The sequence below is a fragment of the Girardinichthys multiradiatus genome, chromosome 22, assembly GCF_021462225.1.
Source record: "Girardinichthys multiradiatus isolate DD_20200921_A chromosome 22, DD_fGirMul_XY1, whole genome shotgun sequence".
Classification (NCBI taxonomy): domain Eukaryota; kingdom Metazoa; phylum Chordata; class Actinopteri; order Cyprinodontiformes; family Goodeidae; genus Girardinichthys; species Girardinichthys multiradiatus.
In genome coordinates, this window is record NC_061814.1 from 32,136,360 (window position 1) to 32,163,203 (window position 26,844).

The window sequence follows — 26,844 nt, forward strand, 5'->3', positions numbered from 1 at the left end:
CACCTGCTTGCAAGGATATGGAATAAATGCACACATGGCTTGCCATAGTTATATCTCCAAAACGATGATGTGTTCCCTCTCTAAAGTACTGAACCAGCACCGCGAAACACCGCAGCGTAGCAAGCACAGTGTTCACCGCAAAAAGCACTCAAAACATCTTACCTTTACAAGCTGGTGTTAACAAAGGCTTTCACACTAACACGCATTCACAGATTATTGTACCTGCACGGTTTCAATTCGACTTTCCTTAGGTGGAAACAGAACCACGTTTTCTGGAGCGCCCTCTTCTGGCTGTAACGGGAATTAGATAGTTCACAGACAGGTTTTAAAGAGAAAAGCGGCGTAAATGTAACCGATAGACGTTTGAGTTGCTTTAATGATTTGTTCGCAAATAGCTTCGTCCGTAGTTTTTAAACTATGGTACAATTACCATTCGTGTTGCCTGAGCTACCTTTAGTGTTATAGAAAAACGGCACAATTATTTGCAAGGTAAATACGAACCTATAAAATGGATACAGAACAACAGCCACAAAAATATTATGTTTTAGCACATTGATTTTTGCAAACATTTTGGAGAGAAATTGGAATGCATTCTTTATTGCATCCTTAAACCAGGGCCAATGGATAAGAATGTTTTTTGTTTGTTTTTATAATATAATCAGACTAACTAAATCTGCTTTACTGTTTTAAAATATCTATTTGTGGGGAGGTACTTTGAAAACGTAGGTTTGCCTTCTTGGTTGTTAGAAAACTTTGAGAACCGCTGGCTTACATTTTTCCAGGGCTTCTGCAAGTTTCAGAAAGTAAAATCTGAGAGTTTTTAAGACCATTTTTCAAATTTTATACCTAAACAAAAAAATCAACAACACACAATCACCATCAACCTAACTTCAACGATTTCCTACAGTTAACAAGACAATTTTGATATATTCCCTTTTTTTGTCTAAGATCTATAACAAACAAAAAACAAAAATGTGCTGCAGTTTCATTAGTAAAGGTAACAATAGTAAAGGTAAAGAGGTTTTGAAGCAAATAGTTAATTAAGAAATTACAAGTTTATCCTCATTTACACATCAAAGAATAGGTTTGATTTTTATTTAACTAAAAACAGTGCATTACAGTACATGCTGTTGGTTGATGTATTATTTGACCATATTTGGTGGGAGTTCTTAGTTTAGGTGCATTTAATGAATCAGAGCCGATCTAAGAAAAATCGTACGGTTCCAATCTCCTGCCTGTTATTTGGTGCATCTCTTGTCATGGATTTGTGGGGTTTTTTCTTAGCATAATACCACCTGAATTCCTCAGCCAGAGCTGCAAATCACAGGACAAATTAATACAACGTTGATGGAAGAAGCAATTAATGGGCACAGGTACAAACTGAAGAAACATCTACATATATTTTTAGATTTAGTTTGTGTAAATCTTCATGTATTTAAAACGTTTTAAGTAATTTAACTCTGATTATGAACTGTAAGTATTTTTCTGACTTTTAAAGACCTTGCTCAAAGCCTGTTCTCAGGAAAACGGGATAAGAGCTTAACCCCAATTTTACCTACTCTGTGTGGGTTCTGGACGCTGATTCTAAGCTGTACATGACACAAATGGTTATTTTAATCCTATTAGATTAATCCAAAACTCCATGCTTGAAGTCTTTTAGTCACACGTGTTTTGCTATATGGTCTTTGTAAATAAAAAAACTGCAGCATGGGAGCTCTGTGTAAAAATGTATGACAGCCGTCCAGCAAAAACAGGAGAAACAAATTTTACATGCAACTAAGCAGCAAAGGGTGTCTAGGAACATAAAATGTGCCATGATCAATATGGTGCATTTTTGTAGCGTTATTCATCAAACTTTGAGAATTTATTTCAGCCTATTCAGAAGCAAATCATGATTTTAATGTTAATGCTCATTGGAAAAGCCTTTGTTACAAACATCCAAAAGTTAGTAATAACAAAACTACATGTTAGATTTGTTAGTCCTCCGTGCTCAGAATAGTTCGAGATATGTAAAGCAGCACAGTGGTGGAGCAAGTAGCAATCTTGCCCTTACCAATGTCTCAGTTGTGCTGCTCTCGTTCCCCATGGCTCAGCCAGGTGAAGGGCCACACCTGCCCAGACCAACGGCCTCTCACATCAGCTGGCTGAAAGACACTATGAACAGAGAGTCCGTCAGCATGCGACCGTTCTGCTGCTGAACACAGAGACAGAATAAACAGGGGATCTGTGGGCCCCTCAACAGTTAGAGATTTATACTCTTGCAGGATTAGGGACTCTTTGGTATGAGCTTGAATGGTCACAGGGTGAGAAGGAATGGAGAATATGTGTGCTGTTTAAGAGATTAACAGACTGATGCCAAGACCTACCAGCAGGGCTAAAGTGCAGTTTATATCTGCTGATGGGATTTAAAAAGTAAGAAAACACCATCATGATCGATAGAAATATTTGGAATATTTCTGGTGTATAGTGTAGTTTGTGGCTCTGATTCCTAAAATCAGAGCATCTACAGCACCGGTAAGAACTTTCAGCCTTTAACAAGGTCCTGGCATAAATCTAGATGGAATTTTGACCATTTCTTATCAAAAATGGTAGGGCTCATTTAAAATGGTTGGTTTCTTGGCATTGACCCGGCTTTTGAGAACAGTCTATATTTTTCTTAATAGGGCTAAGTTCAGGGCTCTGGGGAGGCAATTCAAGAAGTTTATTGTAGGCTTTCCTTAACTAAGTTTTGTGTGTGTATTTTCTGTTAGAACACCCAGTTAGGTGCAAGTACCAACCACATGACCAGTTTTACATTGTCATTGACTGAGAGGGCATCAACCAAGAAAGAACCGTCTGCTCTACAATCTACACCTTCAAGCTTGACTGAAATTTACAGCTGCCCTCATGGAAAGAAAGATAAAGATTGACCTAATTTTTAAAGGAGTCCAGTTTAGGGCTTTATAGTCCTAGGAACACTGTACCAAAAGTCAAGTATGGTGGTGGCAGCATCATGTTGAGGGCCTGTTTTGCTGCCAGTCATTAGGATCCATTGTACAAAGTGGATGGTACATTCAGGAAAGAGGACTACCTCAAAATTATTCAACTTCAGGTCTCAACAACAAGCCAGGTGGTTGAAATGTGGGCCCAGCTGGGTGCTCCAACAGGACAAAGATCTCAGAAGCACATCAAAAGTGGTTTTGTAATGGTGTAAACAGGCTAGCATTAAGCATCTGGAATGGCTCCGACCTTAATCCAATTGAATATTTGTGAACTATACTTTAAAGCTGAATCAACTTTAGATCAACTTTACCATTTCTAAAAAGAAAAGTGTTCACCATCTAGATCGATTTATGCCAAAAGATTGCCGATGGCTACAAAAGCATGTAGCTTCTCTGTAACTATCTAAATGACATTTAACCAAAATATTTGTGGAAGTGCGTGCATAAACGGTATTTGATCCAACATTGATACTGAGTAAATTTGCAAAAATTCACAATAAATTCGAACTTCTTCACCCAGTTCTTGTTTTTAAACTGTATTGAAGTTGTATGTTGTAACATCGTTGACACAGACTGAGACTGGACAAGGTAATCCTCACATGGTAAATAACAGATTGCATCTCAGCAGTGTTGCTGGTATTGTCTGGGCAGGGAGGCAACTTTAATCCAGGATGTCCAGTATAATGCATATATCTAAAACTTAGGTCCTTGTAAATCAGAAGTTGTAACCAGACATTGACTAAAATTACATAGCAGCATTTGTAACCCTGTAAAATTCACTCTCTGACATTTTCTTTTTATTTGCATTCCTTGTATGACTCCAGGGACTCTATGCCAGCTCACTGCTCAGTCGGAAAGCACTGACCTGAATATGCAAGACATTATTAATAGCATTGTCTCATATTTACTGCTTTCTTCCAGCCTTATGCACGATTTGTCATGCATGCCTCCCAGCTGCGTCCGTGACCTCTCTGCAAATCGTTTTTCTCTAACGCGTTTCCAACAATTATCCTCTACAAGAAGGATAACACAGTCTCCTCACATCATAATTCTCACTTATTCAGCAGTGTGGCAGCTCATCTGCCCTGCCTGCTATTTGTGTGAATGGGGTGTAATTTCAGCCCCCCTCTTTACACCAACCTGCGTATACCCCATAGCCAGCAGCAGTGTTTCACAGCCTTTTGGCCGCACAGAGAGAGCACTGAGAGGAAATCATATGATTCAGCCCCCGCCAGGTCACTTCTCACCTCATCATTGCATGCTTATCATATAACATGAGCCCTTGAAGGTTTGGATGGAGGAGCATGTGTGTGAGTTTACCATTTCCTGCCCTGTTTCTCACCTCCACTAACAAAAACAGAGTGAGATTTATATCTTTATTTCTACAAATAGATAATTTTATGTTCTAATTTTTCTAAAAGAACATTTTATTCATTGTTGCAGACAGCAGATTAAAACAATGCTCAATCTTGTAAATATAGCTGCATTAAATGCATTTAAACCAATGCATACAGTATATCAAATATACAAATAAAAGCGAAGCACCTACAGTCCTCACCATCTATCACCTTTTCATTTGAATTTCTTCGAAACAATGCTGTTGACAATTGACAAAACTGCACACAGATTCAATGTACCAACTACAGACTACTCACCACTGCAAATAATGAGACAGTTTCCAACGTTCAGGTTTGACAAAGACCCTCCTGAGTGTGTTTACTGTCAAACCAATGTTTCTGTCGTGTCTCCTGAGGAACCCCGGTTTCTCTGTTGCTATTTTAGCCATGAACGCAGGGCAGGAGCAGACGTGGGGACAAGTGTATGGGAAAGGGAGGGAGTGATGGGTGGGGACCAAACTGGAGCTGGAGTAGCCATGTCTGCTGAGGGAGGTGGTAGCTGGATGAATTGTAAACAAACAGAAACACTAACAGTAAGATGGAGGTGTAAGGCCTCTTAGCTCATGCACAGCAGCTTTCAGAGTGATTCAAACCCTTTGATTTTGTTTATAATATAACCACTGTGAAGTGAAAGGAAAATGATACAATATTTTGCAAATATAAATCTGATTAACTAGGTGTTGGATTTAGGTCTGGACTACGACTTTTCCATTCTGACACATGAATATGACCTAAACCATTCCCTTGTAGCTCTGGCTGTATGTTCAGGATTGTTGTCCTCCTGGAAGGTGAAGCTCTTCCCCAGTCTCAAGTTTTTTTCAACCTCTAACAGATTTTCTTTTGGGATTGCCAAGCGTTTAGCCTCTTCCAGATTCCCATCAAATTTGACCAGCTTCAGAAAAGCAAACCACAGCATGACGCTCCCACTGCCATGTATGATCATCAGATATTGTGTTCAGGGTGATGTGCAGTGATAATTTTACATGTAGGCCAAAAAGTGTAATTTTGGTCTCATCTGATGGGACCACTTTCTTCCACACGCCCCTCACAAATCTAAGTTCTTATTGGTTTTTTCTTGCAACTCTTCGATAAGCTTTGTTGATTTGTGGAGTGCACAAAAGGGGCTGAATTTATTTACCATTTAGGTGACTTCTGACGCAACTGGTTGCACTTGATTTTTTTTTTTTAGAGTAAAGTTGATTGGATAAAATGCATTCTACTCTCTTTCTATGGTCTGGACTGTTGCTTTGCAGCAAGAAAGTACTGGGTTTAAATCTTAGCCAGGGCTTTTCTGCATGGAGTTCGCATGTTTTCCTCGTGCAATCATTGCTTTCTGCCACACTCCAAAAATATGCATGTTAAGGCAATTAGTCTCTAAACTGCCCTCAGGTATAAGTGAGTGCATTATTGTTTGTTCCAGTGTAATTAACTGATGACCTGTTTAGGATGTATCCTGACTCGTCTAGTGACGGTTGGAGATGGGCATCCCTGCAAGCGGTATGGATGGATCTTTGTTTTTATTTCCACTTCATAATTATACACAACTTTTGTTTTGTTGGTTTCACAAAAAATCTCAAACAAAACACATTGCCCTTTATGGTTGTAACATGACATGTGGAAAGGTTCAAGGGTTGAGGTGTCTGCAAAGCACTACAACTGGCTGCAGGAGTTACAGCGCTCATGCCACCTGTAGCTGTACAGTTCACATTTATTTACCGTGGCATTGTCAGGGTGCTGGTGCTTGCTTGGCGACTGATTTGTAAAGACACATGCGCACAACTACAGACCTAGTGAGGTAAACTCAGAGCAGCCCCATGAAACAGAAGCAACATCTTCACACTGACAGCAGACAGTTGAAAGCAGATCTGGTTTTATTATCTGCCATCTTTAAAGGCCACTTTCAGCATTGCACAGCAGACTACACACCATCTCTATAAATAGCATGAATCTGATCAGCTGTTTTGCACAAACCAGCCTCCATACTAGTCCCTTGTTTGTCTTCTGGATAGGGTAATGCACTCTGCCTCCAATTCCCCTCTAAACTTTCCTGCTGCTTTCACCCGTTCTCCAGCACCAGAATAGTTTCCCTCTCCCTGAATGAAACGCCTCCATTCCACACAGTGCGTCCCCTCTGTTTACCTGTTTGTGTGAGGTTCTGATGCAGCTCCCCATCCTGTATTCCATGTCCTCCTCTGGCGAAGTGACCCTGGCACTACAAGGCCTGCAGAGCACCTTCCTGCAGAACTGCATCGTTATCAGTCAGCCTCAGCATTGCCAGAGCAAGCAGATCACTGCAGAAGCTTGCTTTTGCGCGCCTCCGTGTCTGTCTTTGAGTGTATGCATCACTGCTTGGAATGCCTGTGGTCTTCCCGTGACATATATTCTTCAGTCACTGTTACATAAAATCCCATCCAATCTAGTGAAGGTGGAAGGAGTAGAAAAAAGGAGATGCTCTCTGCAGCCTCAGATCCTGCCAAGCTTTAAATCACAGCACAGAAGAGCGGACTGGTGCTCTGCTTAGGAGGGGAAAACAAATCTCAGCCAGGGGAAAGAGGAAGGGATGGGAGGGAGCAGAAAACGCGCCTGTCTCTTTAAAAGACCAAGACAATGCAAGGATGCTGTTGCTGGAGCATCACAGTGAGGCTGTACTGGTGTGGTGAGCTGAATGAAATCTCATAACTGCTAAAAATGTTGCAGAAAACAAGAGCTTTAGCAAATAATATTTTGTTTGATAAAGACAATTTGTAATTAACAAAAACATGTAACATGGACCACAACATAGCGCTAAGTATTACAGAGAGGCTAAAGCTGGAGAGAAAAGTGTGAACTTTAACAGGTTCTTTCGGTACAATACAAGAAGAAAAAGGCTTTAAAAGAATAAAACAGAAGTCAGCCAGACATCTTCAGGAAGTAACATTTTATCAGGTCTTTGTTTAAATACCTTTAAAGATCAGAAAATCTTTGATTTGGGTGTTTTTGTCAATAGGTTAATATTTATGAAGGTGACTTTTCAGACTGCCTTGTCATTATATTATCACAGCTATAAAAAATATCATGTCACATTTGACTTCCCTCATGGCACAAATATAATTTGTAAAAAGGTTAAAGCTATTTATTTTTCTCCATGAATAAAAAACAATGCACAGAAAAACCTTCACAGACTATTTGGTCACATGAAATCCTAACAAATGTGTTTGGACCAAACAGGTATAAAAAAAAACAAAAAACTGGCATTTTTAAAAATTGTAAGAAAGAAGGAAGCGTCGTCACTCGTTCTGTGTCTCTGGTGCCTGAATTATTGTCTCTTTGATTTCAAAAACATTTATTAGCTCCTGAAAAAGAACAGAAATAACAGAAAATACGTTATGATTAATTACACAACAGTGCCTGACAAACGTATTCAAACCACTTCAACTATTTTGACCTGTTGTAATTTTACAGCCACAAAACTCAGCCCATCTTATTCAGACTTTATGTGACAGAGCTACATAGAGTGGTGAATGATAATGGCAGAAAGAAAATGACAGTTTTCTAAATATTTTACATATACAGTAAAAACCTACAGGTCCTTCTCAAAATATTAGCATATTGTGATAAAGTTCATTATTTTCCATAATGTAATGATGAAAATAAAACATTCATATATTTTAGATTCATTGCACACTAACTGAAATATTTCAGGTCTTTTATTGTCTTAATACGGATGATTTTGGCATACAGCTCATGAAAACCCAAAATTCCTATCTCACAAAATTAGCATATCATTAAAAGGGTCTCTAAACGAGCTATGAACCTAATCATCTGAATCAACGAGTTAACTCTAAACACCTGCAAAAGATTCCTGAGGCCTTTAAAACTCCCAGCCTGGTACATCACTCAAAACCCCAATCATGGGTAAGACTGCCGACCTGACTGCTGTCCAGAAGGCCACTATTGACACCCTCAAGCAAGAGGGTAAGACACAGAAAGACATTTCTGAACGAATAGGCTGTTCCCAGAGTGCTGTATCAAGGCACCTCAGTGGGAAGTCTGTGGGAAGGAAAAGTGTGGCAGAAAACGCTGCACAACGAGAAGAGGTGACCGGACCCTGAGGAAGATTGTGGAGAAGGGCCGATTCCAGACCTTGGGGGACCTGCGGAAGCAGTGGACTGAGTCTGGAGTAGAAACATCCAGAGCCACCGTGCACAGGCGTGTGCAGGAAATGGGCTACAGGTGCCGCATTCCCCAGGTCAAGCCACTTTTGAACCAGAAACAGCGGCAGAAGCGCCTGACCTGGGCTACAGAGAAGCAGCACTGGACTGTTGCTCAGTGGTCCAAAGTACTTTTTTCGGATGAAAGCAAATTCTGCATGTCATTTGGAAATCAAGGTGCCAGAGTCTGGAGGAAGACTGGGGAGAAGGAAATGCCAAAATGCCAGAAGTCCAGTGGCAAGTACCCACAGTCAGTGATGGTCTGGGGTGCCGTGTCAGCTGCTGGTGTTGGTCCACTGTGTTTTATCAAGGGCAGGGTCAATGCAGCTAGCTATCAGGAGATTTTGGAGCACTTCATGCTTCCATCTGCTGAAAAGCTTTATGGAGATGAAGATTTCATTTTTCAGCACAACCTGGCACCTGCTCACAGTGCCAAAACCACTGGTAAATGGTTTACTGACCATGGTATCACTGTGCTCAATTGGCCTGCCAACTCTCCTGACCTGAACCCCATAGAGAATCTGTGGGATATTGTGAAGAGAACGTTGAGAGACTCAAGACCCAACACTCTGGATGAGCTAAAGGCCGCTATCGAAGCATCCTGGGCCTCCATAAGACCTCATCAGTGCCACAGGCTGATTGCCTCCATGCCACGCCGCATTGAAGCAGTCATTTCTGCAAAAGGATTCCCGACCAAGTATTGAGTGCATAACTGTACATGATTATTTGAAGGTTGACGTTTTTTGTATTAAAAACACTTTTCTTTCATTGGTCGGATGAAATATGCTAATTTTGTGAGATAGGAATTTTGGGTTTTCATGAGCTGTATGCCAAAATCATCCGTATTAAGACAATAAAAGACCTGAAATATTTCAGTTAGTGTGCAATGAATCTAAAATATATGAATGTTAAATTTTCATCATGACATTATGGAAAATAATGAACTTTATCACAATATGCTAATATTTTGAGAAGGACCTGTATAAGTGTGGCATGTATGTGTATTCAGTCCTCCTGAGGTAAAGCGTACCTGTATTTTGCTCCACACATCTTCCCATAAACCCAGACCAAATTCCCTGCATCTACTGAAGAAAAGCATCCCCACAGTATGATTCTGCCACCGGCAGATGTTAAAGCGAGGATGCTTTGTTCAGGGAGATATGTAGTGTAATGCCTCTCAGCATGGCTCCACTCCACTTTACCTCACTCTACTCGGCACGAAACCTGTTGTGTTTCCATTGACGGCTGGAGGTGGCGCTGCAGAGTAAAATAAACTCTGTCGCACATAATGTCCTCTTAAAACAGGGAGGTTGTGGAGTCCAAACCAGCCCTCCTGCCCACAACTCGTGGGACGATGGCCATAAATGCCATTGTGGTCCTTAATATTTTCGTAGTTGCTCTTGAGTTTTTTGAGCTTTTCCCAGCACTGCTGTTGGCGTCATCCATTTTGGGGGATAGACCAGCTGGGCTGTGCAGTTCGACATGCGCAGCTCTCACCCGGGATTATGAAGCCCGGCGAAAATAAACTTTCGTTGCCATTTCCAGCGTGTCTCACGGGACGACGCAATGGAGGCACATATCTGGAGAGACAAAAGCTCGCAGGCGAACTTTTCCTCCACAAGGCCATACCCAGAAGAGCTTGAAAGCTGGAAATCTGTCTTATAGAAGGTCAGAGGATTCATAGAACGATCGAAGGTGGAAACCCACAGAGGTTTTATTTCCAAGGAGACCCCTTGTGATTCAGTCGACTAAACGGTTCTTCATATTTTCCCTGTTTTGGACATATGAGAAGTTTACCGTCTTTTTTTTAAGTTGGAGCAGCTGCGGTCTGAACCTCATGGCCTGACCACTCCTTTGTCCCAGTTTTATTACTAGAGTTTTTCCAGTCGAGACATCAGCACACCAGGAGGGCTTCTCTTTCTAAGTTAACCCAAATTGCACATATTGTCCATAAAACTGCTTATTTGATCTTCTTAGACAGTCAATGCGCATACATTTCCTTTTATTATTATTGTTAGGTAGTCCTATTTATCTCCTTTGTGTAGAATAGTGCTTGTTAGTTAGGTGAAGGTTTTCGGACCAGAATGGTAGGATATCAGAATTATATGGCTTCAATAAATCTTCACATATATATTTAAGAGAAGCGTTTGTGTTTATTTCGTGCAAGAGTGATTTATCTGTCAAAATAAGGTCAAAGTTCCCCCAACTTCGGTGAAGCGGTTGACTAAACAGTGACAGTTAATAATGATCAATTATTAATGATAATGAACTAATTGTAATTAAGGTCTTTGAACCCATAATCAGAACACCAGAAGACATCGATGATTTCTAATCGTGAGTAATGATTTTTGGTTAAGAAATAATTTTTCTGAATTATGATTTTTAATTATAATTTCTGATAAATATTAATTAATCAATAATCATAATCCTTACACTGCGGATTGTGGTAAAATCCGTAGCTTATCGTTCTCTCGCTACCTCGTCGAACACTTTCTTATGCCCTTGATGACGCCCATGGCCCATCAATGACCAGCAGTCTGTTACATTTTGGCCATGCTTAGGCCTGATGGGACCTGTTAATGAGCAGGGACCAAAAGAGCTAGAAAAGTCAGTAATGGAAACAGGCACAAAATGGGCTGAGTGGAGTGAAGCCGGCCAAAGTAGAGTCTGTGGGAAAAGGGCATTAGTTTTCTGTGGGCTAACAAATAGAATTTTGTTCTCATTTGACCAAAGAATCTTCTTCCATGTTTGCCATTTCTCCTACAAACTGATAATGAAACTTCTCATAGCTTTTTTTCCAACAACGTCTGTGTTCTTGCCACTCTCCCATAAAGATTTGTTGGGGTACACGACTAATAGTTGAGAGATTCCTCCACCTGAGCTGTGGATCTTGGCGGCTCCTACAGAGTTACCTTGAACCATGGATGCTTTTCTGCTTAATGCTCTCTTGCTCAGTCACATCCTGGTAGATCTGCAGTTGTGCCTTATGCTCTTCATTTTCAGATTGTGGATTGAGCGTAATTATGTGAGATTTCATGTCTGAAGGTTGGGATCCTGTCTGCTGTGCTTCTTGGTCTTCATGATGCTGTGTTTACTGATGTTCTCTAACAAACCACTGAAACGTTCACAGAGCAGCTGGATGTATACTGAGAACAAATTACACACAGAGGTGGATCATATTCACTGATTATATAACATCTAAAGGAAACTGGCTGCAATGGAATTTATTTCGGGGTATGAGAGTAAAAGGGGTTTAATACAAATGCATTTTATTTGTAAAAAAGAAAACTAAACCAAAGTGAAATCGATGAATTCCTTTTCTTCCATCACATAATGATTAATACCTAGTGTTGATCTATCACATCCTAATAAAATACATGAAGGTTTGTGGCTATAATGCATTAATGAGACAAAATGTATTTAAGAGGCATGAATGCTTTTGCCAGAACCTGTAATTGAACATTTTATAGGATACTGAGTTTTCTCTGGAATAATTCAGCAGAGAAGTTAAAAGCTGCTCACCCTCCATATCTTCGGGCTGATAGAAACAATGCACTGTTTGCGGCTGAATGAACCTGCAGCCTCCACCTCTGCCTCTTCCACAGGCTCTGAGACATTAAAAACATAAAAAGATAAAATACTTTGATATGAGGAGATATAAAGAGATCCTTGCAGATACCCACCTATACAAGGTAACTTGTCAGTATCCAAATACAGCCGTGCCAAACCATCCTGAAACCGAAACAACAATGTTAAACCTGTTTAGAGTCACTAGAGTGAAAGAAAGCTTGGTTAAAAGCCATAAAAATAAGCAGATTTCTCACCCTGATGAGAAAAGACGTGTGGAAAATATTCTCCACTGTCCGGGAAAACGAGTTGGGGTCAATGACAAATTCATAATATGATATTGGTGATGCTGTAATGCAAACAAACAGATTGAGTAATTGTTACTACAGTTTAACACACTGAGATGTTTTACCCAGGGTCCAAACATGGGTTATCAAAATACAGGAGGACAGCTCTGACAGAATACGAGCATAAACAGACTCATGATGAACTGATATCTGACCCATCAGACCTCAGTCAGAGGTGGTCTGGTACCCCTGAAGGCCACATGACCAGTCTAAATGACCAACTACTAGTTTGATGCAACCTCCTCCAAGTAATGAAGTCTCTATCAGATTGTCATGGTCATGATGGTCATATGATCCACGACAACACTGCTGTGGGTTTCAACAACGACTGGAAACTGAGATGTACTCAGTACCTTTCAGACACCGGAGGTCTTCCTGATGTTCAGGATGATGGTGTATTTGCTGTTTGATTCTTCAGTGACTGGTCAGACATGAAAACAGTAAACTTGGAAGGTTACATGTCCGCGTACGGCAAGTTCTATGTGTGATTTAAGAAAACAGTGTGTCCTGCCCGATCCGAGCTGACAAATAACGAAGCGGTGATAAATGTGGCAGCTGAAAACAATCAGCATTAACGTACCACAGCCTTATTTATTCATAGTTAAAGAAAAAGTTAAGTTTTCAAAAACACATTTAAAGGTCGATGAAAACCTGAATTAGCTTGTTGTGTAAATAAAGTCTCTACAAATGTTGTGTCATTTTAATAGAAAACTTCCCAAACATAAGCAGCTAAAAACTCAGATTTTAAAAGTGCAGGATGAGGTCCTGTCTCCGCTTGACCAACCTCAGCTGGATGAGTTAACCGCAACGTGGAGCGACAAGTTAAACTGTCCAGAGCAATATGGTGCAAAGCCACACATGTCAAGATGATCGCACAGACTTTCTCAAGCGTGTGGAGCAGAGTTGTGCCCCCTGACCCCAGGCAGAGCCATATACAGGGGTTGGACAATGAAACTGAAACACCTGGTTTTAGACCACAATAATTTATTAGTATGGTGTAGGGCCTCCTTTTGCGGTCAATACAGCGTCAATTCGTCTTGGGAATGACATATACAAGTCCTGCACAGTGGTCAGAGGGATTTTAAGCCATTCTTCTTGCAGGATAGTGGCCAGGTCACTACGTGATACTGGTGGAGGAAAACGTTTTCTGACTCGCTCCTCCAAAACACTCCAAAATGGCTCAATAATATTTAGATCTGGTGACTGTTCAGGCCATGGGAGATGTTCAACTTCACTTTGATGTTCATCAAACCAATCTTTCACCAGTCTTCTTGTGTGTATTGGTGCGTTGTCATCCTGATACACAGCACCGCCTTCAGGATACAATGTTTGAACCATTGGATGTACATGGTCCTCAAGAATGGTTCGGTAGTCCTTGGCAGTGACGCGCCCATCTAGCACAAGTATTGGGTCAAGGGAATGCCATGATATGGCTGCCCAAACCATCACTGATCCACCCCCATGCTTCACTCTGGTCATGCAACAGTCTGGGTGGTACGCTTCTTTGGGGCTTCTCCACACCGTAACTCTCCCGGATGTGGGGAAAACAGTAAAGGTGGACTCATCAGAGAACAATACATGTTTCACATTGTCCACAGCCCAAGATTTGTGCTCCTTGCACCATTGAAACCGACGTTTGGCATTGGCATGAGTGACCAAAGGTTTGGCTATAGCAGCCCGGCCGTGTATATTGACCCTGTGGAGCTCCTGACGGACAGTTCTGGTGGAAACAGGAGAGTTGAGGTGCACATTTAATTCTGCCGTGATTTGGGCAGCCGTGGTTTTATGTTTTTTGGATACAATCCAGGTTAGCACCCGAACATCCCTTTCAGACAGCTTCCTCTTGCATCCACAGTTAATCCTGTTGGATGTGGTTCGTCCTTCTTGGTGGTATGCTGACATTACCCTGGATACCGTGGCTCTTGATACATCACAAAGACTTGCTGTCTTGGTCACAGATGCGCCAGCAAGACGTGCACCAACAATTTGTCCTCTTTTGAACTCTGGTATGTCACCCATAATAATGTCTGCATTTCAATATTTTGAGCAAAACTGTGCTCTTACCCTGCTAATTGAACCTTCACACTCTGCTCTTACTGGTGCAATGTGCAATCAATGAAGACTGGCTACCAGGCTGGTCCAATTTAGCCATGAAACCTCCCACACTAAAATGACAGGTGTTTCAGTTTCATTGTCCAACCCCTGTACTCTTCAGTACATTTAACAGTGCTCATGTTTGAAGGCCAAAAACCCCAATGAGGAAATCATCTGTTCAGTAATGGCTTTGCTCCTTAAATCTGGTTTTGGATTTAAATGCTTTGGAAGGTCCTCCTTACAAAAACATTTTTCTTCACAGAAAAAACCTCTCTCTTGTCTGGGGGGGTTTTAACGGTCTAACCCATCATACAGCAGAGCTGTTATTACATAAAAAGGCACAGAAAAACACTGAAAGTTGTATTCATAGTTCTGACCAACGGTCGGTAAATAACCACACACAGCTCAGCTTTATAGAGTAACGTTGCTTTAAGGACAACATTCATCTTCCTGAGATACCTGGAGCTCCGTCACAGCATGAACAGTTGGTAACCTGACTGACTGTTATGTTCAAATCCATAACGATCAGCAATGTTAGCTGATGGGTAAAAATTCCCAAAACTTATCAACTTATTGGGGGTAATATTAGTTTACACTGAATTATAACTGTTCTACTGAGAATTATCCCCAAATTGGTTAGGGCAGTTACATTTCTTTTACAAACAGCTCACTATTTGGTGGTGAGACAGTAAATATGTGACCAACACATTTTAACGGGCTGTATAAGAGTTGTTTTATTTTTAACAGGGGTTGAAAATGACTTGCCGTACCTTCACTGCCCTCTGCTTGCCTCTTTGTGTCACAGCCAAAGCTTGCTCTGAGTTCAAAACAGCACATCAACTGAATATGGTTTTAATGGTTATCTAATTTTCAAACAGTAATTCGTCAAACGTCTTAGAATTACAACCACAAAAAGCATTAATTATTTCATCGTCAACCACAGCTGTCCCAAAGATAAATATCACAAAGTGCTTCACAACACAGGAAAAACATTAAAAGCAAATAATTAACCACAAGCACATTTTAAAAAAAATATACAGTTAAAATCAAATATAAACTACATTAAAATATAACCCAAGCTCTTGCACAGCTCTGCAGGATTTCTTCACTCATATAAACAAATATTTTTCTACTGCTGCAGCTCAAGTCCACACTGACATGAACTCGCCTACAGGATCTTCAACCTGGGGTGGGATTCCTTGAAGTTTCCATACACCTACTTTTTTGCTGGACGCAGGTTTGGTAAATTAGAGCCAAAATGTGCATTGGCACTAGGCCACCAGTGTCCAATTGTAGTGCTGATTGTTGGCTTTCCTGGCGTTTTACAAACCTGGTCCGTCAGGTTGATAATTCATCCATTTAAAGCAGCTGTGATGGACCAGGTTTGTAAAACAGCAGGAAACCAGCAACCTCCTTACCAAACTGTGACTTCTGCAGGGGCCCGGTGAGGGCCTCTTTATTCAAATTAGGTTTGTTGAAAAAGGAAAACATCCAAAAGTTGCAGGAAACTGACCCTTGAGTATTGGAACTGGACACCAGTGCACTGATTGGACCATGAAATGTTGCAAATAAATTATTTCATCCCGACTTTGCCTCCATCATATTCCACTAGTTTTATAATCAAGTATATTAAAATGTTAATGATAAAGTCCACTTTACATTTGCCTCAAACATACATGGCATAGAGGGGATAATTTATCTATATGTGAATCTAAGCTAAATATGTATTATGCCAATAGTTATAGTGCAGATGCTTTAACAGCACAAATACACCCATCACATTATATTTCTTCAAAACAAACACACACACCATAAATACATAAAGTTGTTTGAAAAATGTGACTCAGAGAAATCTAAATGTCCACATATTGACATATTACATGTCACTGGTAGTGATTTTACAAGAACATAGGCTGCATGTGTAGCTGCAAATAGAGCAAGGTTCCTATACATTATAAGGACTTATTCCACACTTGTCCAGACTCAAAATCCCAGAGTTCTTGGCTCATTTTTTCCATTTGCTTACATAAATACAAAGATTCCCTATAAAGCTGCGGCAGACATTTCTACAAAAGGCTGGTTTTATATCAATCCTGGAATGTCTGAGGCTGACAAGGAAGGATAAAGTGAAAGGACAGAAGAGAGGGAGGGAGGGAAGACAAGAAAGGATGCTGAAACAGAAAGGTGGAGAAACACAAGGAAAAAAGTAAAACAGGGACAGAAGAGGGAAGAAACTAGAAGGAAGAAAAAACAAGAACTGAAGGAATGGAGGACACATGGAATGAACAAAAGAAGAAAAGGAAGAAAGTGAAACAGAAGGACACAGAAGGAAAGACACGAGGATGGAGTCAAAGAAGAAAAGATGAATAGAATGAAGGAAGGATGAAAACAGAAAGGTCGGGACACATTATTTAGACAATAGGGTAGGAAATAAAGTTTGGAAATATTTTCCCATACTCTTATTTTCAAGTTTAATGCTTATCCAGACCTGGAAATTACTAAAAACAACTTCCATATTTTCTAGACTGTGAAGGAACTCTAACTGTGATCTGATCCTCAGGACACATGTGGGGGTTTATTCTAACAACAGGTCTACTGGGAACTAATGATGAGATTTCCAAGGACTCTGTAACCTAAGATCTCTACAGTCTGACAGCAAATATCAGCAGTGATGATCTCCAACTTACAGTCATCTTGGTAATAACTCTTCAGATATCCCAGGATTCTTTCAACCTCTTTCTCTGTCGCTTCTTGATGAGATTCGTCCATTTTCTTTAGCTAAAACGCAACATAATGAAGTGAGTAACCGTGACTTAGCCTGACGAGCTGTAAGCCTCAAATTACAAAATAAAAGTTAACATTTTAAGACAATTAGCAATTTTGAAAATGAATGTCAGGTGGGTTTAAAATTGTAAAAGATCTGAGAACAAAGCCACCAGAGAGCAAAATGTTAGAAATTATGAAAAAGAATAGACTGATTAAATGACTTTTAAAGTATATTAGAAGGTTGTGGAGAAATAATCCTCCTACCCAAAGCTGTTTGCCAACACCGGTTCAGATGTATGCATCTAACTAAAGTCATGATGGTGCACATTTGAGCTACCTGAGTGGGCATTATTCTCTTGGTTTCCTTGCTGGGTGCTTTCCTTTGCCGTTCCACTCTCTGCTTCGGAGCAGGCGGCTCCGCGTGGAAGGATCCCATCCTGTTGAGAAACATAATACAAAGTCAGAACAAGAATAATGTTGTGAGAGAGTCATTTATTCTAAGTAACACTTTTCAAATCGTAGACAACAATTACAATGAAAAAAACAATTCAGGTCAGATGTTCTAAGAAGAAGGCTACACGGTGGTGCAGTTGGTAGCACTGTTGCCTTGCAGCAAGAAGGTCCTTGGTTCGATTCCTGTCCGGGGGCGGGGGTCTTTCTGCATGGAGTTTGCATGTTCTCCCTGTGCATGCGTGGGTTCTCACTGGGTACTCCGGCTTCCTCCCAGAGTCCAAAGACATGCCTGTTAGGTTAATTGGTAACTCTAAATTGCCCTTAGGTGTATGAATGAGTGTGTGCTTGGTTGTTTGTGTGTTGCCCTGCGATGGACTGGCGACCTGCCCAGGGTGTACCCTGCCTCTCGCCCATAGACTGCTGGAGATAGGCACCAGCTCCCCCACAACCCACTATGGAAGAAGCGGTAGAAAATGACTGACTGACTGTTCTAAGATAGAATTAAAATTAGGAGTCAGTGTAATTCTTGCGTTAATAGATAAATGCGATGTGACTGAAAACAAATCAATTCAGTTATAATTTTGTGAAATTCCTTTTCAAACCAACGCATTTAATTTCAAATTACACAAATTCAGATTCCGTCTGAGAAATTGAAATTCGGTCTCGGATGGCACAAGTTTAATCATCGGGGTTTGCTCTAGAACGACTAATCTGAGTTTCATTAGATAGGGAGGTGTGGTAAATCCAGGTGTTCAGTGGCTTACTTCATATAAGATATTTTATGCAGCTTTTACGTGCGTCCTTCACTCTTACTTTCCTGATATAAGAACCACAATCCCAACCCCGGGGATTTTTAATTGGTGCTGGCCCATTAAGTTCTCTGGGACTCACATGTAGTGGAAAGAAGGAGCTGTCATGAAACAGCACTCTGCCCTCCTGGCCAGCTTGTGCCAGGCGTCTCTGGGGAGGTAGCCATCACCGACACCTCCGTTCAGCGGCTCATCGTCCTCGTCCTCTAGCCGGTTGAGACCCATGAAGGACAACTGTTGGAGAAGTGGAGACATTTTCTCGTGACAAAATTGGTTTGTTTTTTGTGTGTTTGCATTAAAGAAATGTCAACACTAAATGCTTTCTACATTTCTTTTAGCTCCTCAAGCAGGCATAGGCTGGTTACTGGTATCAACGTATACCGTGGTTTTAAAACCACACAAATTTTGTCAGTGTCGGATTAAAGTCCTTTTTAATGAGATGTCAGGAGTGACAGAAGTTTTCCACATGCCGCTGCACACTGTCAATCAGCCGGCTTGATAACAAGAAAAAAAAAACCATTATAAACATTTCTGGTTTTGAAAAACAGACAGTTATGGTGGTGGCAGCATCATGCTGTGGGGATTCCACAAATCAATCTTATTAAGATAACATGTTTTAAAACTATTGCTGGACGGCTATGATCAGCATGTGTTATTCTGTATTATTTTATTATCAGAACAAAAATAAGATAATTTAGCAGTTTTCTATTTTCAATAAAAGCAATTAAATTTGTATTTTTAATACCGTGAAATTGCAGTTATCCTACCATGAGAATCTCACGCCACCCAATGACTGCTCTCAGGTAGCAGGTACATGTGTTCTTTGCCTGTTAGATCAAATAACTGCTTTTTGCTGGTTGTTTGTGTCCCGATTATTTACAATTCTATAAACTGGCTTTTTAGATGAACCTGTCTTGCCACAGTTTAATACTGGGATGATTTCAGTTGCTGTTAACCCATTTTTATTCACTCTTCTCTCTGTCTTCCATCGTTACATTGTGCCTCCCAATCTGTCATCCTTAGCATCTTGGTCACCAAACTCTATATCAGACGTGGGCATTAGAGGCAATCCAAACAGTCACATATACCATTGGCAAAAAAATAAATATTGCATACAAACAGCCCATTGTAACTGTGAAACTGATTGCATTTAATTTATTAAAACAGCTATGCACAGTACAGTAAACACACTCACCAGATGTTCAGCAAAAGCAGTGGGATCAAAAGCGCTTCCCTCAGAAAACAGCTGGCTGGCTTTTTCTTTTCCCAAGTCTGTAGCCACAACAAGAAGCTGAGCATCGAGCGCCGCTTCTCTCGCCTGTCGAACTGTCAGAGAACAGAATCAGATCAGGCTGACTAATCCAAAGGGCTCCACAAGGATGGATGTATGCTGGGTAGACATAACATCTACCTGTCAGCAAGTATGTTTTATTTGCTGTTGCTGTAGTTTGGAGAATTTCTGATTATATCCAGAATTGCATTTGTTTTCTGTTTTTTTTTTTTTTCCTCATTCCTACTCACAACAAAGCCATGTTAGATTCGTCTAAAGATGAGCTGAATTTGTTGAATTAACTAAATAGTCTCTCAGATAATGATTTCTAGCATCTATGTACCAAAAATAAACAGAGTTGATATGTGAGCACATACGTAATTAGGCCACACAAGGTCGGGAGTCCGTGGGAAATTCAAAATACATCTTAATCCCTGCCTTTACACAAATATTTACTTTGAAAAAAAAGCATGCTGAAGATCTTTTCATTTTAAGGCAGAGCGATCTCAGTGAATAACAAATGACACATTTCACAGGAATGATTATTACAAGTGAATTAAATGACATGTATCCTAAACACTAAAAAAGACTGAACCTTCATCGGCACTAGTAGTTAAAAGTTGTTCAAAAGTTTAATGCTAATATCAAAAAATCTTTTAAAATGAAGTTTTACTATTTTGGAGTGCACCTTTTGACAGGTTTCAATTTAAACTAATCTGTATAAATTACCCCCAGAATTTCAGCCTTTTAAACACAGCCACTGTTTTTATTTTAAAACTACACATGATTTTGGTTTAAATGCTATTTCCTTTCGACATTCAACTCTTTAAAACATTTTGCCAGTATACCAACGCTTAGATCACCACTACAATGCAGTTCCTAATCAGAGAAACCTCTTGTTATTTCACACATACCATCTTTAAAAAGTTTGTTTGCCTCTTCTAAGACTTCTGTGAGCTTGTTGTTGGAGGGACTCAGCATATCTTCCCTGTTTTCTGTAAAATAAAGCAGATACTATAAACGCATTAATGCTTTGTTAAATAGTTAAAGCTGCATCTGAGTAACAACTCACGCTGGACTGAGTTGATGAGGTCCCTGTATTTGCTCCGGATTTCTCTCCTGAGGCCCTGATCGTTGTCATCGTCATCGTCTTGCTGACCACCGGAACTCGAGTCATGGTCCTCTCCATCAACCGGCTGTTGGTCGGATCTCCTCCGGCTGCTGGACCCATTCTGCCGGGGAGTCTCATCATCACCACTCGCTCTGGCCTTTCTCATCTCTAGTTTGTTACAGGACAGGCCCTACAAGAGAGCAACCACATGAAGGCGTAAGGAAATCGGGAAAGTTGTGACTAATTAGTTAAAGTATGAAGACAGTCTCTGTTAATTATGATTAAGTCGTAGATGTTCAGAGTTAATCTATAAACATTGCATAACATTTTTAAGGACGACATTATGACAAAGTCCCTCACCTTAGAGAAATATTAAACACGTCAGGCCGGCTGGAAATAAAACGCTCTCGATTCGTGCTAAATGAAAGCTAACACTAGCTAGCGGTTAATCGTTGAACGTTAGCCGTTAACCTGATTTTAATTTGGTTCAATCGAACAGCCCAACGTTGATGCGAACAGAACCATGCACATAAACGACAAAAAACAAAACAAAACAAAAAAAACAACCAAACATTAATTCTTCGAGACTGTTAAAAGAAAACCTTCCAGGATGTTTAAAAAAAAAAAAAAAAAGACAAAACTATCCTACCAACAGAGTTCGGTCGTGCACCCACAGGAAGTTGACGTGAAGTGTCACATACACCTTGTCAAAATAAAAGCAGAGAAAAACAGATAAACAAACCGACTTCGATGCAATAGTGTCATGGCCACAATATCTTAGTTGCATACCGTGAGAGCCCTTTATTTATGGGATTATATGGTCGAAAATAAAACATTTGAGGCGTGATTAAAAATGTCTCCGTATTACGCAGGGTTTTTTTTAACACTATAATTTTGTACACAGTTGTAAAATAGTCCATAGTCAGATTTTCAGGTTTTACTGATTTTGTGTGAAATTCAGACTAATTAATTAGATACATATACACCAATCAATAACATTAAAATTAATTAATTGATTAAATAATTAATTACTGTCAGCAATTGGTGCTAAAAGAAAACCCACTGGGACAAACAGCTGGACTAGCTGAGCTGGTGCTTGTTTAGAGTTCCCTGAACCATTGCCATGGGAACCAGATATCTCCCTCACCAGATTATAATCAGTTTCTTGCTTATGTTTTTGTCAGATGTTGGAAACTATAGCATCCCAAAACAGGTTTATCTGCATATTTGTCAAGTTACATGTTGTAAAAAAGATTTTATTGGCTATTGGCTGAGATTTATTCCTACTTTCAAACCAAACATATATTCACATTTATTAAATGTCCCTGGATATCTAATCTGCAGTGTAGCTCCTCCTGGCTGTTATATAAAAAAAAAAAAAGTAGATCCCCCATAGCGAGAGCTATGGGGGATCAGGTGATCAGATAATCCCCTCCTGAGCTCCACATGCTCGGCTGGACAGTAGAGAGACTCTCAGGTCAGCAGCATTCCTGTGCAGAGGAGCCTTTCATCCAGGGTCAACGCTTCCAATGGAGGAACTAAGGTCCAGTTCACCTGCTCTCTGTCTGGATCTAAACCACTCCGAGTCACCTGGAGCTGATAAAAGCATTTGCTTTATAACAAGTCCCCGCTTGCTGGAGTGCAGGACTCAGCCAGGTATTCAACCAGTTCAACTGCTAATTAGATCTCTGAACAAGCTGATTGCAGGGCAGCAAGACGTGCCCTATGAGGCCATGAAGACTTTGCATGAATCCTATGAGAAAGAACGATCAAAGCTTTTCCATATGCCTGTGTGCAGCGAGGAGCAGGAGAGGATTATTCAGGCTGAAAGGCACAGGCGGTCGAGAAATAATGCAGCATCAAGCTCTAAAGTTGTTCCTGCCACGAAGAGTAAGGATCACTCAGCAGAGCCAGTTGTTTATGCAGATCTTTGCTTCAAAGGAAAATCCTCTTCCTCTGTTGCTGTAAAGAGAGACCCAGAGAGGAGCACAGTTAGCAGCTTCAATCTGGGAGATCTGAATTACTCCCTGTCTACTGAGAGGAAACTGCAGAAGATCACCTCAGAAATCAAAGGAAAGACATGTGTCACAGTACCAGAGAGGGATCGCAAGATAGCAGCTCTGATGCTGGTGAAGCATCAGGAGGAGCAGGAACGCTTGAAGCTTTCTCAGCAGGAAGAACAAAAACGTCAGGAGGCCCGCAGGAAGGAGGAGGCCAGGCAGGCCCAGGCAGAAAAAGAACGAAGGAGGAGGCTTAAACAGAGGATGAAACACTGGCACAAGGAGCTGGAGGCCCGCAGGAGGCTGAGGGAGAGGCAGGAGCAGGAAAAAGCAGCACAGCTTCGGAGAGAGATGCTGCTCCAGGAGAACCGGTGGAGGAGGCTGAAAGAGGAGGCTGAGGCACAACGCAAAGAGAAACTGGAGGTTGCTCTAAAGGAGACAGAGGAACGTAAACAATACCAGGAGAGGGTGCTGAGGGAGAAAGTAGAGCTGGAGAAAAGGGAGCTTGAGAAGGAGAAGAAGGCAGCAGAGGAGAGGGAGGAGAGGGCCTGGAGGAGCAGAGTGCTGCAGGAGAAGAGGGAGCAGAAAAGGCTGCAGGAGGAGAATAACAGAGAAATGCTGCGACACATCCTATTGAAGGAACAAGTGAAGCAGCAGATGGAAGAAGAGGAGGCACAGATGAGGAACATGCTTGAGAAGAAGCTGCAGCATTCCTCAGAGAAACGGGCCCGAGCTACAGAGGCACAGCTAAGGGAGCTGCAGGAGCGAGCTGCTCGGGAAGAGGTGCAGATCCAAAGAGTGCAACTTAGGGCCAAGCTGCAGAGCATCCAGGAGCTCACACACAAGCAGATCCTGGTCCAACAGAGCCAGCTTCGCATAGAGAGAGCTGCCCAAAATGCCTCAGCGCTGCTCAGGAGCAGGACTAAGCAGACACAAGAACACAACAGACACAGACAGGTCTGCCACCAGCGGCTCAGTGAGAAGATCCAGAAAGAAGAGGATGCCACAAGGAGGCTCAGAGAGAACTACATATCCATGAAGGAGGGGAAGAGGGAGAGGCTACAAAGGCTGAGAGAGCAGATTCGGGAGGAGGCACAGAGGCTGGTGCGGGCTTCCTTTCACATGAGGGACAGGGTCAGGCAGCAGACACACAGTCAGACCTTTGACCAGATGGCCCTGGAGGCTCAGCTGGCTGCCTCCATTAGCAAAATGAAACTGTAAAACATCACAGGGTACTTTTAGGTCTTTAATTCTTCCAGGTCTTTCCCCTTATTTATATACAGCACTTTTCACTCTCTACAACCACAAACATGAATGTAATTTATTTAGATTTTATGTAACAAAACAACTCAAAGTACTGAATCATTGTGATGTGGAAGGAAAATAAAACACGGCTTTCAAAATGATTTTCAAATAAAAGCCTCAACATTATGGGGTGTAAGTGTTTTCAACCTCTTTACTCTGATACCCCTAAAATAAAACCCACTCTAAGTGCTTTCAGAAGTAATCTAGTAATAAAAAGAGTCCATCTGTGTCCGATTTAATCTCAGTATAAATACAGCTGTTCTGTGAAGATCTCAGATGTTTGTTTGAGAGCATTAGTGAACAAACAGAATCATGAAGAACAAGGAACACAGCAGGCAGGTCAGAGAGAAAGTTTTCTAGATGTTTAAAGCAAAGTAAGGTTCATTTAGTCATCTAAAAATGGAAGCAGTACAGCACAACTGCTAACCAACCAAAACATGGCCAAGCATCAGAACTGACGGGTCAGGAAAGCAGAGCATTAATTCAGGTTTTTACAAATCACAAGCTTCACCAATGACAGATTTCAGGCTCTTACACCTAGGTGACGCGGTTATTGGCAACATATGTGCTTTTTATCTGAGCAAAAAAATTGTTAAAACATTTATCATGATTCATAAAATCAATTCACCTTCCTAGGAACAAACACAAGGCTGGCATGGATACAAGATGTTAACAATGGGAATTCTGATACCTCATCTTGTTGTTTTGTGTCTGATACAATTAAAAATACTGCATCATTTACATTACTCGAATGAAAAACATTGGCCATCTGTTCTGCTACTGCCCCTCTTCTGTTCAAAGGTTTGTGAAGCCCTATCAGATGTAACAAAACAATATTATCTCACCTCACATTTCCATCTTTGGGGCTCCTCCTTCAGCAGTCACAGTTTCAACATCATAATGAAGACCTTTAGCTTCACTTATAGTCGAAAGCCTTACCCTTCTTCTGTGGAACACAGAATACACGTTCTGTCTTCAAAAATTGGATTAGAGAACTGCTTTCTATGCAGTACAGCCAATCGTTACGGACATTTTAGAACTTGGGCTTCCTTCGTGGAATTTGTTAAACACAGAGTCACAGAAGTGCTAACATTTGCTTTTTCAGTCTGCTTCTAAGATGTAACAGCAAAAAGATCCTTGCACTTACATTTCATCTGTTTATTTACTTATGTCACTTTGCCTTTTTTTAAAAATCTCAAACATATTTATTCAGTTGTTATTGACTTTTTTATTTATTTACTTCTGTGTCTTAATGTGAGTCATTTGGGTCTATATTTATGTTTGGAAAAAATATAAAATAAGTATTTAAAAGGAGAGCATTAATCCAAGAAGTAGTCGAGAGGTCTGCGGTAACTCTGGAGGAGCTGCATAAATCTCCAGCTCAGGTGGCAGAATTTGTTGGTAGGGCAACTAACAAACTAAATCTGGCCTTTATGGAAAAGGGGGAATTTGCTACAAGCCATGTCAGGGACACAGCAAACATGTGGAAGGAGGTGTTCTGGTTAGAAATGACCAAAAATGAACATTTTGACTTACATGATTTTATGTATAAAATACTTTCCCCACAGCCAAACATGGTGGTGGCCACATTATGCTCAGGGTATGTGGTTCCAGCATCTTCATAGCAGAGATAAGAACAGATCAATCCTGGAACAAAAGCAGTTAGATGCTGCAAAAAACATGAAACTTGGTAAGAGGTTCACCTTCCAGCAGGACAATACTAAATATACAGTCAGGGCTGCAGTGGAAAGGTTTAAATCCAAGCACATTTATATGTCAAAATGGCCCAGTCAAAGTCCAAACCTAAATCCAATTGAGAATCTGTGAAAATAAATAAATGTTAATGGTCACAAATGCTCAGCATGCAATCTGACTTGGCTTGAGCTAATTTTAAAGAACATTTTTTTAGCGTTTCAGATGTGTACAGCTGGTAGAAACAGACATGCAAATGCAAATAACACTTGGGTGTAGTAATGGACTCAGACCTGAACCTTCAGAGGCACATAAAGATAGTAACAAGGTCGGCCTACTATCACCTAAAAAACATCTCCAGGATTAAAGGACTAATGTCTCAGCAGGACCTTGGAAAACTAATTCATGCGTTCATCTTTAGTAGAATTGATTACTGCAACGGTGTCTTCGCAGGTCTGCCTAAAAAGTCGATCAGACAGCTGCAGTTGATCCAGAACGCTGCTGCCCGCATCCTCACTAGAACTAAGAAAGTGGAGCACATCAGCCCGGTTCTAAAGTCCCTACACTGGCTCCCTGTAGCTCAGAGAATAGACTTTAAAATACTTCTGTTAGTCTATAAATTACTGAATGGCTTAGCACCAAAATACATTACAGACTTGTTGTCAGTGTATCAACCACCCAGACCTCTCAGGTCATCTCGCTCAAATCTACTCTGCATACCCAGAACCAGAACCAAACATGGAGAAGCAGCTTTTAGTTCTTATGCTCCACTAATCTGGAATAAACTGCCAGAAAACTGTAAAAGCGTCAAAACCCTAAATTGCTTTAAATCAAGATTAAAAACTTATTTGTTTACAGTGGC

General features: G+C 40.8%; 3 protein-coding genes across 15 annotated transcripts in view; 1 reads left to right on the forward strand and 2 right to left on the reverse strand.

The window, feature by feature from the left end:
* Positions 1-7,143, reverse strand: part of tacc2 (transforming, acidic coiled-coil containing protein 2) — a 79,564-nt gene extending 72,421 nt beyond the window's left edge. For 9 of the 13 annotated variants that reach the window (XM_047352039.1, XM_047352045.1, XM_047352032.1 and 6 more), the window contains exon 1: positions 6,518-7,143. In XM_047352039.1, coding sequence (XP_047207995.1) covers positions 6,518-6,628 — 111 coding nt within the window. In that variant the 5' untranslated portion in view covers positions 6,629-7,143. Of the gene's footprint in view, positions 1-162; positions 362-2,053; positions 2,155-4,636; positions 4,878-6,517 lie in introns of those variants that run through there. The other 4 variants (XM_047352034.1, XM_047352033.1, XM_047352040.1 and 1 more) reach the window with 4 other exon arrangements.
* A 137-nt stretch (positions 7,144-7,280) lies between these two features.
* Positions 7,281-22,394, reverse strand: nsmce4a (NSE4 homolog A, SMC5-SMC6 complex component). The gene is made up of 12 exons (XM_047352050.1): positions 22,296-22,394; positions 21,635-21,688; positions 20,947-21,175; positions 20,789-20,869; positions 19,800-19,930; positions 18,687-18,838; positions 17,680-17,779; positions 17,264-17,354; positions 12,393-12,484; positions 12,252-12,300; positions 12,091-12,176; positions 7,281-7,710 (listed from the first exon to the last, which is right to left on the reverse strand). The coding sequence occupies exons 1-12, from the start codon at positions 22,377-22,379 to the stop codon at positions 7,645-7,647; spliced, it is 1,215 nt and encodes a 404-aa protein (XP_047208006.1). The 5' UTR covers positions 22,380-22,394; the 3' UTR covers positions 7,281-7,644.
* Positions 21,768-26,331, forward strand: LOC124859313 (coiled-coil domain-containing protein 177). The gene has a single exon (XM_047352049.1). The coding sequence runs from the start codon at positions 22,515-22,517 to the stop codon at positions 24,204-24,206; it is 1,692 nt and encodes a 563-aa protein (XP_047208005.1). The 5' UTR covers positions 21,768-22,514; the 3' UTR covers positions 24,207-26,331.
* The last annotated feature ends 513 nt before the right edge of the window (positions 26,332-26,844 follow it).